Source organism: Panthera leo, chromosome B1 (assembly GCF_018350215.1).
Source record: "Panthera leo isolate Ple1 chromosome B1, P.leo_Ple1_pat1.1, whole genome shotgun sequence".
Classification (NCBI taxonomy): Eukaryota; Metazoa; Chordata; class Mammalia; order Carnivora; family Felidae; genus Panthera; species Panthera leo.
In genome coordinates, this window is record NC_056682.1 from 133136267 (window position 1) to 133149438 (window position 13172).

At 38.4% G+C, this 13172-nt stretch overlaps 1 protein-coding gene across 5 annotated transcripts in view; it reads left to right on the forward strand.

The window, feature by feature from the left end:
* The window catches only part of KLHL8 (kelch like family member 8), a 72553-nt gene that overhangs the window by 33570 nt on the left and 25811 nt on the right, over positions 1 to 13172 (forward strand). For 4 of the 5 annotated variants that reach the window (XM_042935965.1, XM_042935966.1, XM_042935963.1 and 1 more), the window contains exon 2: positions 12802 to 13163. In XM_042935965.1, the coding sequence (XP_042791899.1) occupies positions 12951 to 13163 (213 nt within the window). In that variant the 5' untranslated portion in view covers positions 12802 to 12950. Of the gene's footprint in view, positions 1 to 2640; positions 2827 to 12801; positions 13164 to 13172 lie in introns of those variants that run through there. The other variant, XM_042935964.1, reaches the window with a different exon arrangement.

Genomic DNA, 13172 nt, shown 5'->3' on the forward strand with positions numbered 1-13172 from the left:
GTATACCCTTCATCCAGTTTTCCTCAATGGTAATATCTGACATAGCTTTAGTACAATATCACAACCTGGAAATTGACACTGATTCATGTGACCACATCATAGTCAAGGTCTAGTTCTATCACAAGTATCTTTTTTTCCAGTTCTATCACAAGTACCTTTTACAAACCCAGGCATTCCTCACTTCTCATCTTTCCCTAACCCCTAAACCACTAATATGTTCTCCATCTCTATACTTTGGTTATTTTGAAAATGTTACATAAATGGAATCATACATTCCAAAAGCATGTAACCCTTTGAGGTTGGCTTTTTTTTTTTTTTCCATTCAGTATGTTACATGTTTTAGTGGCTAACTTTTTAAAAAATTGCTGAGTAGTATTCCATAATCTGTGCCTTTTTTGTTTGCTGGTGTTTAGGCCGTTTATATTTAACATGATTTGATATAGTTGGGTTTAAATCAGTCATCCTTCTCAGGTTATTACAACTATGGCCCTGGGGCTAAATCATGCCTACCAGTTGTTTTTATAAATTTTTATTGGAACACAATTATGCTCAGTTATTTACTGTTGACTGTGGTTGCTATTGTGTTTCAGTGGCAAAGTTGAGTAGTTGTGATAGAAACCTCATGTCCCATTGAGGCTAAAGTATTTACTTTTTGGGTCATTTACAGACAAAAATTGCTGACCCTGTCCTAGACCAATCTTGTTCTTTTATAAATGAAAAAACTGAGAATTAGAAATGTGTACGGACATGCAGTTGATTTTTGTGTGTTGACTTTGTAGTCTACTTTGCTGAATTCATTAATTCTGCAGGTTTTTTTGTGGAGTCTTTGGGATATTCTGCCTATAAGATCATATCATCTATGAGTAGAGGTAATCTTCTCTCTAATTTGCATGCCTTTTATTTCTTCTTGACTAAGTGCTCTGGCTAGAACTTGCAGTACTCTTGAATAGAAGTGGTGAAGGATGGGCATCCTTGCCTTGTTTCTGATTTTAGCAAAAATGTGTTCTTTCACCATTGAGTATGATGTTCACTGTGAGTTTTTCATGAATGGCTTTTATTATGTTGAGGCAGTTTCCTTCTGTTTGTAGTTTGTTCAGTGTTTTTATCTTGAAAGTGTGTTGAGTATTGTGAAATTATTTTTCTGCATCAGTTGAGATGATCATGTGGTTTTTTTTCTTTCATTTTGATATAGTGTACTATATTTATTCATTTTTATATGTTGAACCACCTTGCATTCCAGAAATAAATCCCACTTGGTCATTGTGTATAATCCTTTTAATATGTCACCAATTTTGTTTGCTATTATTTTGTTGAGGATTTTGCGTTACTGTTCATTAAGATTTATAGGTTTGTAGTTTTTTCATAGTCTTTGTTTGTCTCTGATATCAAGGTAATGCTGACCTCACAGAATGAGGTGGGAAATATTCTGTCCTTGTCAATTTTTGGGAAATGTTATGAAGGAATAATATTAGTTCTTCTTTAAATAAAATGCTTGGTAGAATTCGCCAGTGAAGCCGTCAGGTCCAGGTCTTTAATTTTGGGGGAGATTTTTGATTATTGATGTAATAATTGATTTTTTTTAAGTTTATTAATTTATTTTGAGAGAGAGAGCATGAGTGGGGAGGAGCAGAGGGAGAGGGAGAGAGAATCCCAAGCAGGCCCCACAGTCTCAGTGCAGAGCCCAATGTGGGGCTCAGTCTCACAAACTGTGAGATCATGGACCTGAGCTGAAATCAAGAGTCGATCACTCAACCAATTAAGCCTCTGAGACACCCCAATAATTGATTCTTAGTAGTTGTAAGTCTCTATTTATATTTTCTATTTCTTTGTGATTTAGGTTTTATTTCCTAGGAACTTGTCTATTTCATATTCAATTTGTTGATGTATAACTGTTCATAGTATTCTTTTATAATTATTTTTATTTTTGTAGAGTCAGAAGTAATGTCCCCATTTTCATTTCTAATTTTACTAATTTGAGCCTTCTCTCTTTTTGTCTTAGTTGATTTACCAGAAATTTTGTCAATTGTATTGATTTCTTCAAAGAACCAACTTTTGGGTTGTTTTCTTCTGCCGTTTATCTGTTTTCTGTTTTATTTATTTTTTACTCTATATTTCATTTCTTCTGCTAGTTTTGGGTTTAGTTTTCCTTTTCTGGTTTCTTAATTTGTAAAGCTAGGTTATTGATTTGAGATTTTTAAAAAATGTGTTTATAATCATAAGTTTCCTACTTAGCACTGCTTTCACTGTGGCTCCTGTAAGTTTTGGTATATTGTGTTTTTATTTTCCTTTGCTTCTAAGTATTTTCTTTGTTTTTTTCCCCTAATGTTTATTTTTGAGAGAGAGAGAGGGTGCAAGCAGGGGAGGGACAGAGAAAGAGGGGAACAGAGGATCCAAAGCAGGCTCTATGTTGACAACAGACAGCCTGATGTGGGGCTCGAACTCCCAAACCATGGGACCATGACCTGAGCCAAAGCCAGATACTTAACCAACTGAGCCACACGGGTGTCCCATGCTTCTAAGTGTTTTCTAATTTCCCTTGTGATTACCTCTTTGATGCATTGGTTGTTTTTGAAAGGGTATTAATTTTCCCATTTCTTCCAATTTTCCATTGTTCTTTTATCATTGATTTCTAACTTCATCCTGATGTGATTCAAGAGGATACTTGGGGGAGGGGCCAACATGGCAGAGAAGTAAGGGGATCTGAACTTCCTGCGTCTCTCAAACAAAGAAGTGTTGAAGCCAAAGGACTTTGAGCCCCAAGAGTTTGGGAGGAAAAGAGACTGGGTTGCTACCAGGAGTACACCGGGACAACCTGCTGGGCCATAGGTGTGTGATTGTGAACTGGCAGAGATAAAACAAATGGAGGGGAGGGATCCCCTTCTGTGGAGAGACAAAGGGAAAGAAAGAGCGGCTGGGGAAGCATAGGACTGTATCTGGACAAGAGAAGAACCATGACGGGGATGGAGAAAGATCCAATGTCTAATTGTGGGCCTTTCTCCGGATTGGGGCCGGCTGCCCTGTTCGTGCACCTGGGGAGGAGGAGAGCCAGCCCTGGGCTCAGTGGCTAGGTCAGGGGTGCAGTCTGCAGTAGGAGAAAGTGATCCCCTCCCTTGGAGTGCTGTGGGACAGGACAAAGCCTGTCGGGGGACCACGTATGGGGTGGCGAAGAGCTGTGCTTCCCCAATACCAGGGAGCATGGAGCGGGAGTTTGAATCCCAGCCAAGCGCTGGGGCATGGGAGTCAGTGGAATGAAACGAACTGCCTCGTTTGTGCCTGCGGCACAGTGAGGACGGCTTTTACAGAGTAGTTTGGGTCACTGGTCTGTGGAGGAGAGACTGGCTGGGGGGAGGGTGTCGTCATTTTTCTCCCCACCACCACCAAGGTGGGACCTCAGGGATCAGACAGTGGGGCCCACATTGGAGGCGGGACCCCCCTACATCAAACCACACCACTCTGCTCCTGGTAACTGCGTATCTACTGGAGCAGCATAGATGCTGAGGAACTAGATGGCCCCTCCTTCAGACCAGCGCTGCTGCATTGCCTGGATTAATTCGCAGACAATTCTTATTATATAGATATATTTTTCCTTCCTTTTCTCCTTATCTCTTCCCTCCTGTAGTCTGGGTACACTGGTTGTTGGTTTGTTTAAGCAGACATACTTAATCCATTCTCTTGATACATGTTCTTTTTTTTTTTTTTTAATTTTTTTTTAATGTTTTTATTTATTTTTGAGACAGAGAGAGACAGAGGATGAGCAGGGGAGGGGCAGAGAGAGAGGGAGACACAACATCTGAAGCAGGCTCCAGGCTCTGAGCTGTCAGCACAGATCCCGATGTGGGGCTCGAACTCACAGACTGTGAGATCATGACCTGAGCTGAAGTCGGACGCCCAACCGACTGAGCCACCCAGGCGCCCTCTTGATACATGTTCTGTACCTCCTTCTTTACTTTCTCTCTGGAATAATTAAGCTGTATAGTTTCTCTGTCTGGACAACCTTACCTTCTTTTATTTTTCCCCCGGCCTGCTCCTTTACTTTCCTTTCCGTCCTTCTGGATTAAGCCATTTAGTCTCTCTGCCTCGTCAGTGTTTTTCTTTTTCCCTACCCCTGTCATTTCTCTCTTTGTATGTGCTCTGCCATCAGCACCACCTCTACCCTGTTCTTTACTTGCAGCTGGTGTTTCTGGTTTTTTGCTTTTGGGTTGTTTTTTTCCTTTCCTTTTCTTTTTTTATTTGTGTGTTTCTGTGTTTTGTTTTCTGTTTGTTTTCCTTTCCAGGGCTACTTCAAGGAACAAATCAAAGCACATCTGGTGGAGGGTCCAAAGCATCACTACGAGTAGGGAAATATAATAACCAAAGTCACAACAACACAAAGCAAGTAACACTCTCCAAAAAACACCTCCTGAAGGGCCAGGCCCTGGACAGTGTATGACCCCTCTTTAATATAGCAGTGCTCACAGGTACAGAGCACATAACAAACTTTTGAAACACATAAGGTACAGAAAACTAGCCAAAATGATGAAACAGAAGAATTCTCCTCAAAAGATATTCCAGGAAGAAATGACAGCTAAAGTATTGATCAAAACAGATATAAGATTAATTGGGCTTGAAAAAAGCATAGAAGACACCAGAGAATCTATTGCTGCAGAGATCAAGGAACTAAAAAATAGTAATGTTGAATTAAAAAATGCTATAAATGAGGTGCAAAATAAAATAGAGGCAGTAACAGCAGGGATTGAAGAGGCAGAGGGGACAATAGGTGAATTAGAAGATAAAATTATGGAAAAAGAGGAAGCTGAGAAAAAGATAAAAAAATTCTGGATCACAAGGGGAGAATTAGAGAACTAAGTGATTCAATGAAAGGGAACAATAGCCATATCATAGGAGTTCCAGAAGAAGAAGAAGAGAGACAGAAAGGGGCCGAAGGTGCACTTGAACATATCATAGCTGAGAACTTCCCCAAACAGACATTCACGTCCAGGGGGCACAGGGAACTCCCTTCAGGTGTAACTTGAATCGATCTTCTGTATGACATATCATAGTGAAACTGGCAAAATGCAAAGATAGAGAATTCTGAAAGCAGTTAGGGATAAATGGGCCTTAACATACATAAGGGTAGTAGCAGACCTATCTACTGAAACTTGGCAGGGCAGAAAAGAATGGTGGGTGACCTTCAATGTGATGAACAGGAAAAATATGCAGCCAAGAATCCTTTATCCAGCAAGCCTGTCATTCAGAATAGGAGAGATAAAGGTTTTCCCAGACAAAAAAAAAAAAAAAAAAAAAAACTGAAGGAATTCGTCACCACTAAACCAGCCCTACAACAGATCCTAAGGGGGACTCTGTGAGTGAAATATTGCAAGGACCACAACATATCAGAGATATCACTACAAGCATGAAACCTACAGATGACACAATGACTCTAAATCCCTATCTTTCAATAATAACACTGAATGTAAGTGGACTAAATGCTCCAATCAAAAGACATAGGGTATCAGAATGGATAAAAAACCAAGACCCATCTATTTGCTGTCTACAAGAGACCCATTTTAGACCTGAGGACACCTTCAGATTGAAAGTGAGTGGATGGAGAACCATCTCTCAGGCTACTGGAAGTCAAAAGAAAGCTGGAGTAGCCGTACTTACATCAGACAAACTAGATTTTAAACTTAAGGCTGTAACAAAAGGTGAAGAAGGGCATTATATAATAATTGTGGGGGTCTATCCATCAGGAAGAGCTAACAGTTATAAATGTCTATGCACTGAATTCAGAAGCACCCAAATACATAAAACAATCACAGACATAAGCAATCTTATTGGTTATAATGTGATAATTGTAGGGGGCTTTAATACTCCACTTACAATAATGGACAGATCATCTAGACAAAATCAGTAAAGAAACAAGGGCCTGAATGATACACTGGACCAGATGGAATTGACATATATTTAGAGCTTTTCATCCTTAAGCAGCAGAATGTACTTTCTTCTTGAGTACACATGGAACATTCTCCAATATCACATACTGGGTCACAAAACAGCATTCAATAAATATAAAAGAATTGAGATCATACCATGCACACTTTCAGATCACAATGCTATGAAACTTGAAATCCACCACAGGAAAAAGCTTGGAAAACCTCCAAATACATGGAGGTTAAAGGACATTCTTGTAAAGAACGAATGGGTCAACCAGGCAATTAAAGAAGAAGTTAAAAAAATATACAGAAACAAATGAAAATGAAAACACAACAGTCCAAACCCTTTGGAATGCAGCAAAGACAGTTCTACGTGGAAAATACATTGCAATTCAGGCCTGTCTCAAGAAACAAGAGAAATCCCCAATACAAAATCTAACAGCACACCTAAAGGAACTAGAAGCAGAACAACAAAGAAACGCAAACCCAGTAGAAGAAAAGAAATAAAGATCATAGAAGAAATAAACAATACAAAATAAAAAAAAATCAGGATAACAGATTAATGAAACTAAGAGTTGGTTTTTTGAAAAAATAAAATTGATAAACCTCTAGCTAGGTTTCTCAAAAAGAGAGAAGAGAGGACCCAAATAGATAAAATCACGCATGAAAATGCATTTATTACAACCAATCCCTCAGAAATACAAGCAATTATCAGTGAATACTGTGAAAAATTATATGTCAACAAACTGGACAACCTGGAAGAAATGGACAAATTTCTAAACACCCACACACAACCAAAACTCAAACAGGAAGAAATAGAAAATCTGAACAGACCCATAACCAGTGAAGAAATTGAATCAGTTATCAAAAATCTCCCAACAAATAAGAGTCCAGGACCAGATGGCTTCCCTGGGGAATTCTACCAGACATTTAAAGCGAGATAATACTTATCCTTCTCAAGCTGTTCCAAAAAATAGAAATGGAAGGAAAACTTCCAGACTCATTCTACGAAGCCAGCATTATTTTGATTCCCAAACCAGACAGAGACCCAGCAAAAAAAAGAGAACTACAGGCCAATATCCCTGATGAATATGGATGCAAAAATTCTCAACAAGATTCGAGCAAGTCATATTCAACAGCATATAAAAAGAATTACTATGATCAAGTGGGATTCATTCCTGGGCTGCAGGGCTGGTTCAACATTCGCAAATCAATCAATGTGATACATCACATTAATTAAAAAAGATAAGAACCATATGATCCTGTCAATCGATGCATAAAAGCATTTGACAAAATTCAGCATCCTTTCTTATATTTCTTTTTATTTTTTATTTTTTAACATTTATTATTGAGGGACAGAGAGACACAGAGCATGAGCAGGGGAAGGGCAGAGAGAGGGGGAGACACAGAATCTGAAGCAGGCTGCAGGCTCTGAGTTGTCAGCACAGAGCCCGATGCAGGGCTCGAACTCACAAACTGCGAGATCATGACCCGAGCTGAAGTCGGTTGCCCAACTGACGGAGCCACCCAGGCGCCCCTCAGCATCCTTTCTTAATAAAGACCCTCAGGAAAGTTGGGATAGAAGGAGCATACTTCAACATCGTAAAATCCATTTATGAAAAGCCCACAGCTAATATCCTCAGTGGGGAAAAACTGAGAGCTTTCCCCCTGAGATCAGGAACACAACAGGGATGTCCACTCTCACCACTGTTGTTTAACATAGTGTTGGAAGTCTAGCATCAGCAGTCAGACAACAAAATGAATTAAGAGGCATCAAAATTGGCAAAGATGATGTCAAACTTACACTTTTCGCAGACGACATGATACTCTACATGGAAAACCCGACAGACTCCACCAAAAGTCTGCTAGAACTGATACATGAACTCAGCAAAGTCTCAAAGTACAAAATCCAGGTACAGAAATTGGTTGCATTTTTATACACCAATAATGAAGCAACAGAAAGAGATATCAAGAAATTGATCCCATTTATAGTTGCACCAAGAACCATAAAACACCTAGGAATAAACCTAACCAAAGATGTGAAAGATCTGTATGCTGAAAACTATAGAAAGCTTATGAAGGAAATTGAAGAAGATACAAAGAAATGGTAAAACATTCTGTGCTCATGGATTGGAAGAGTAAATATTGTTAAAATGTCAATACTACCTAAAGCAGTCTACACATTCAATGCAATACCTATCAAAACTGTGCTGGCATTCTTCTCAAAGCTAAAACAAACAATTCTAAAATTTGTATAGAACCACAAAGAACCCTGCAGGAGGCATCACAATCCCAGACTTTAGTCTCTACTACAAAGCTGTAATCATCAAGACAGTATGGTATTGGCACAAAAACAGACACACACAGCCCAATGGGATAGAATAGAGAACCCAGAATTGGACCCACAAATGTATGGCCAACTAATCTTTGACAAAGCAAGAAAGAGTATCCAATGGAAAAAAGACAGTCTCTTTAACAAATGGTGCTGGGAGAACCTGACAGCAACTTGCAGAAGAATGAAACTAGATCACTTTCTTACACCATTCACAAAAATAAACTCAAAATGGATGAAGAACCTGCATGTGAGACAGGAAACCATCAAAACCCTAGAGGAGAAAGCAGGAAAAAACCTCTCTGACCTCAGCCGCAGCAATTTCTTACTTGACACATCTTCAAAGGCAAGGGAATTAAAAGCAAAAATGAACTATTGGAACCTCATGAAGATAAAAAGCTTCTGTACTGCAAAGGAAACAATCAGCAAAACTAAAAGGCAGCCAATGGACTGGAAAAAGATATTTGCAAATGACATACTGGATAAAGGGCTAGTATCCAAAATCTATAAAGAATTCACCAAACTCCACACCTGAAAAACAAATAATCCAGTGAAGAAATTGGTAGAAGACATGAATAGACACTTTTCTAAAGAAGACATCCAGATGGCCAACAGACACATGAAACGTTGCTCAACATCACTCATCAGGGAAATACAAATCAAAACCACACTGAGATACCACCTCATGATGGTCAGAGTGGCTAAAGTGAACAAATCAGGAGACTATAGATGCTGGAGAGGATGTGGAGAAATGGGAACCCTCTTGCACTGTTGGTGGGAATGCAAACTGGTGCAGCTGCTCTGAAAAACAGTGTGGAGGTTCTTCAAAAAATTAAAAATAGAACTACCCTGTGATCCAGCAATAGCACTGCTAGGAATTACCCAAGGAATACAGGAGTGCTGATTCATAGGGGCACATGTACCCCAATGTTTATAGCAGTGCTTTCAACAATAGCCAAATTTGGAAAGAGACTAAATGTCCAACAACTGATGAGTAGATAAAGAAGATTTGGTCTATATATACAGTGGAATACTACTTAGCAATGAGAAAGAATGAAATCTGGCGGTTTGCAGCAACATGGATGGAACTGGAAGGTATTATGCTAAGTGAAATAATTCAGTCAGAGAAAGACAGATATCATAGGTTTTCACCCATATGTGGATCTTGAGAAACTTAATAGATGACCATGGGGAAAAGAAGGGGAAAAAAATAGTTAAAAACAGAGAGGGAGGGAGGCAAACCGTAAAAGACTCTTAAGTACAGAGAACAAACTGAGGGTTGATGGGGGGTTGGGGAGAGGGGAAAGTGGGTGATAGCCATTAAGGAGGGCACTTGTTGGGACAAGCACTGGGTGTTGTATGGAAGCTGGTTTGAGAATAAATTATATTAAAAAATAAACATCAAAAAAATTTTTAAAAAGTATACTTGGTATGCTGTGTATTTTTTTAAATCTGTGAGACTTAAATAGTGGCCTAATATATTGTCTGTCCTGAAAAATGTTCCACATGCACTTGAGAAGAATATGTATTATGTTGTTGGTGGACTGTTCTTTATATGTCTTAGATCTAGTTGGCTTACTGTGTTATTTAAGTCCTCTATTTCTTCTGTCTGTTTATCCTTTATTGTCAATGGAGTATGAAGTCTCCAATTATTATTATGCAACTATTTATTTTTCACTTGAGTTCTGTTAGTTTTTGCTTTGTATATTTTCATGATCTGTCATTATATGCATAAATGTTCGTAATTGTTATATTTTCTTGCTGTGTTGATCCTTTTGTTAATACATAATATCCTTTTGTTTTTGTAACATTTTTTGACTTAGTCTGTTTTATCTGACATGCCATATTCTCTTTTGGTTACTTTTGGCATGGAAAATCTTTTTTTCCATCCTTTCCATTTTAACTTACTTGTGTCTTTGGACACAGTTAGTAATTATTAAATTTTGGTTTAAATTTTTAAATTTTAATTAAAAGGTTTTTTAATGTTTACTTATTTTTGAAGGAGAGAGAGACAGAGTGCTAGCAGGAGAGGGGCAGAGAGAGAGGGAGACAGAATCTGAAGCAGGCCCCAGGCTCCAGGGTGTCAGCACAGAGCCTAATGCAGGGCTCAAAGTCATGAACCGGGAGATTGTGACCTGAGCTGAAGTCAGATGCTTAATCGACTGAGTCACACAGGCACTCCTAATTTTATTTTTTAAATTTATTTTAAATTATTCCCTTGAATTGTAGAGGAAACAAGATTTGGTGTTGGAAACCAAAGTTATAGTAATAGCAGCTTTTACATTAATAATTGCTTTTTCTTCTTTAAATGTAGTAGTCTCTTAAACCTGTTGGAAACAAAAAGTGTAGTTACCAACCATTGCTACAGTAATACTAGGTTTTGTAGTCATACATGTGTTTACTTTCTTGAGCTCTTTATTTTTCCATATGGCTTTGAGTTACTGTTAAGTGTTCTTTCATTTCACCTTGTAGGACTCTCTTGAATATTTCTTACATGACAGGTCTAATGGTCACAAACTCTCCCAGCTTTTGTTTATCTAGGAATGTCTTATTTTCCCCTTCACTTTTGAAGGTCAGTATTGCCAGATATAATATCTTCGATTTGTCTTTTAGTACCTTGAACATATCTGCCTATTCTATCTGGCTTCTGAAGTTTCTGATAAAAAAATCTGCTAAAACTCTTATTGAGGATTCCTGTGTCTGACAATTCACTTTTCTCTTGTTTTCAGGAATCTCTTTTTATCTTTGGGTTTTGAAGGTTTGATTATGTCTTGATGTGGTTTCCTTTGAGTTCCTCTTTCTTAGAACTTACTGAATGCTTATATTGATGCTTTTAATCAAATTTGGGAAGTTTTCAGTTATTATTGCTTTAAATATTTTCTCTTCCCCTTTGTCTGTCTTACTCTTCTAGGATTCTCATAATGTGCATGTTGGTCTGTTTGCTGGTTCATAGGTCTTTTAGGTTTTGTTCATGTTTTTTCAGTCTTTTTCTTTTTTTCTTCTGTATTTACCTGAGAGTTGATATTTCCCATTGTCTTCAAGTTTGATAATTCTTTTTTTTTTTTTTTGCCTGTTCATATCTGTCACTGAGTGTCTCTAGTGACTTTTTCTTTTTTTTTTTTTTTTTTTTTTCAACGTTTTTTATTTATTTTTGGGACAGAGAGAGATATAGCATGAACGGGGGAGGGGCAGAGAGGGAGGGAGACACAGAATCGGAAACAGGCTCCAGGCTCCGAGCCATCAGCCCAGAGCCTGACGCGGGGCTCGAACTCACGGACCGCGAGATCGTGACCTGGCTGAAGTCGGATGCTTAACCGACTGCGCCACCCAGGCGCCCCTCTAGTGACTTTTTCATTTCAGTTATTGCACTTGTCACTCCCAGAAACTCTTTTTGGTCTCTATTTAGTTTTTCTTTTTCTTTTTTGAATGTATTGGTTATTTTCCTGATTTTCCTTATATCTTTAGTTCTTTGAGCATCTTTAAAAGAGTTTTTTTTAAGTCTTTACTATAAACTCCATTAGTTCTTTTTTAGTACAGTTTGTTGTCCCTCTCCCCACCCCACCCCTTGAATGGGCCATATTTCCGTTTCATTGTATCCCTTGTAATTTTTGTTGTTGTTGTTGAACACTGGGTATTTGAATCTAATAATGTAGTAATTCTGGAAATCATTGTCCAGATTAATTCTTCTTTAAGGTCTGCTATTTTTTGTTTTTGTTATTGTTCTTTTTGTTTGTTGTAAGCCATCTCTGTGCTAATGATCAGCCTGAGGTATATAATTTAAGGTCTTCTCACATCTTTTCTGAGCATTTCCCTTGGCATGCATTGTCACTTTCTAATTTTCCTTGTATATGCTCTTGTTTTTTATTGTCTTGACTGTGAAAAGGAGAAGGGGGGGGCAAACAGTAAGAATGGAAAGGAAGGGCACGAGCCTTTTAAATTCCCTGCAAGGCATGTCAGCTGAGAGGGAGGGACTTATAACAGTAGGTGGAGGTGTATTACCAATGACTGTCCACCTCTTTACCTGCACTTCTGTGATCAGAAGCAGTAGTCAGCACTCAGCAGAGATCACTGATATTTGGAGGACTAGATCCTTTTTGTCCACCCCAACTCCTGAAAATTGTGTAAGCTGCTCTAGGAACATGTACCCGGCTGCTTACTTGCCATCTGACTGAGGATGTGGGGATGGACAGGTGCTGTTGTACTTAAGAGCTGAAGTTGACAAAATTAAACATTTCAGTCTTTCCCTGAAGTTGTAAGCCTTCCACAGACTCTACAGTTTGATTCTGCCAGTACAATTTTTGCCTAGGTATGGGAGATAGATTCCTGCTGCTTCTATTCCACCATCTTCCCAGAATTTTCAAATTAGATTTTAAAGGCATTCCTTCACTGATATAATTAGCTGAGGTAATTATTATGACATTTAGCATAGAGCTGCAAAATTACTTGTTCTTAAGTAGTAATTTATGTGGTCATTTTATATCCAGTTTTGTAAACTATAATTATTAATGATACTTTTCTTTTAGTTTGTTTTTATGTGTTTTACTGTTTATTTTTCAGTCTCAGCCAATTGGACAATGGCAGTTTGGGTTTTGAAAAATGTCTGAAGGTTAGTGGGCTGCATCTACCTTCTGCTTCCTCCACACCCCTTTTAAGAGAATAAATGGAATATTTGAGAAGAGAGCTATATTAAAAGAAGAGTGTTGCAAATGGCTTCAGAATCTGTGAATGCAAAACAAGCTAGGAATCACTGCACAAAGGGGAAAAGGCAACAGCACCAGCAAATAAAGAATAGGTCTTCAATTAGTGATGGTGATGGAGAAGACTCTTTTATCTTTGAAGCAAATGAAGCTTGGAAAGATTTTCATGGTTCCCTTCTTCGGTTTTATGAAAATGGAGAACTGTGTGATGTCACACTAAAGGTAAGACTT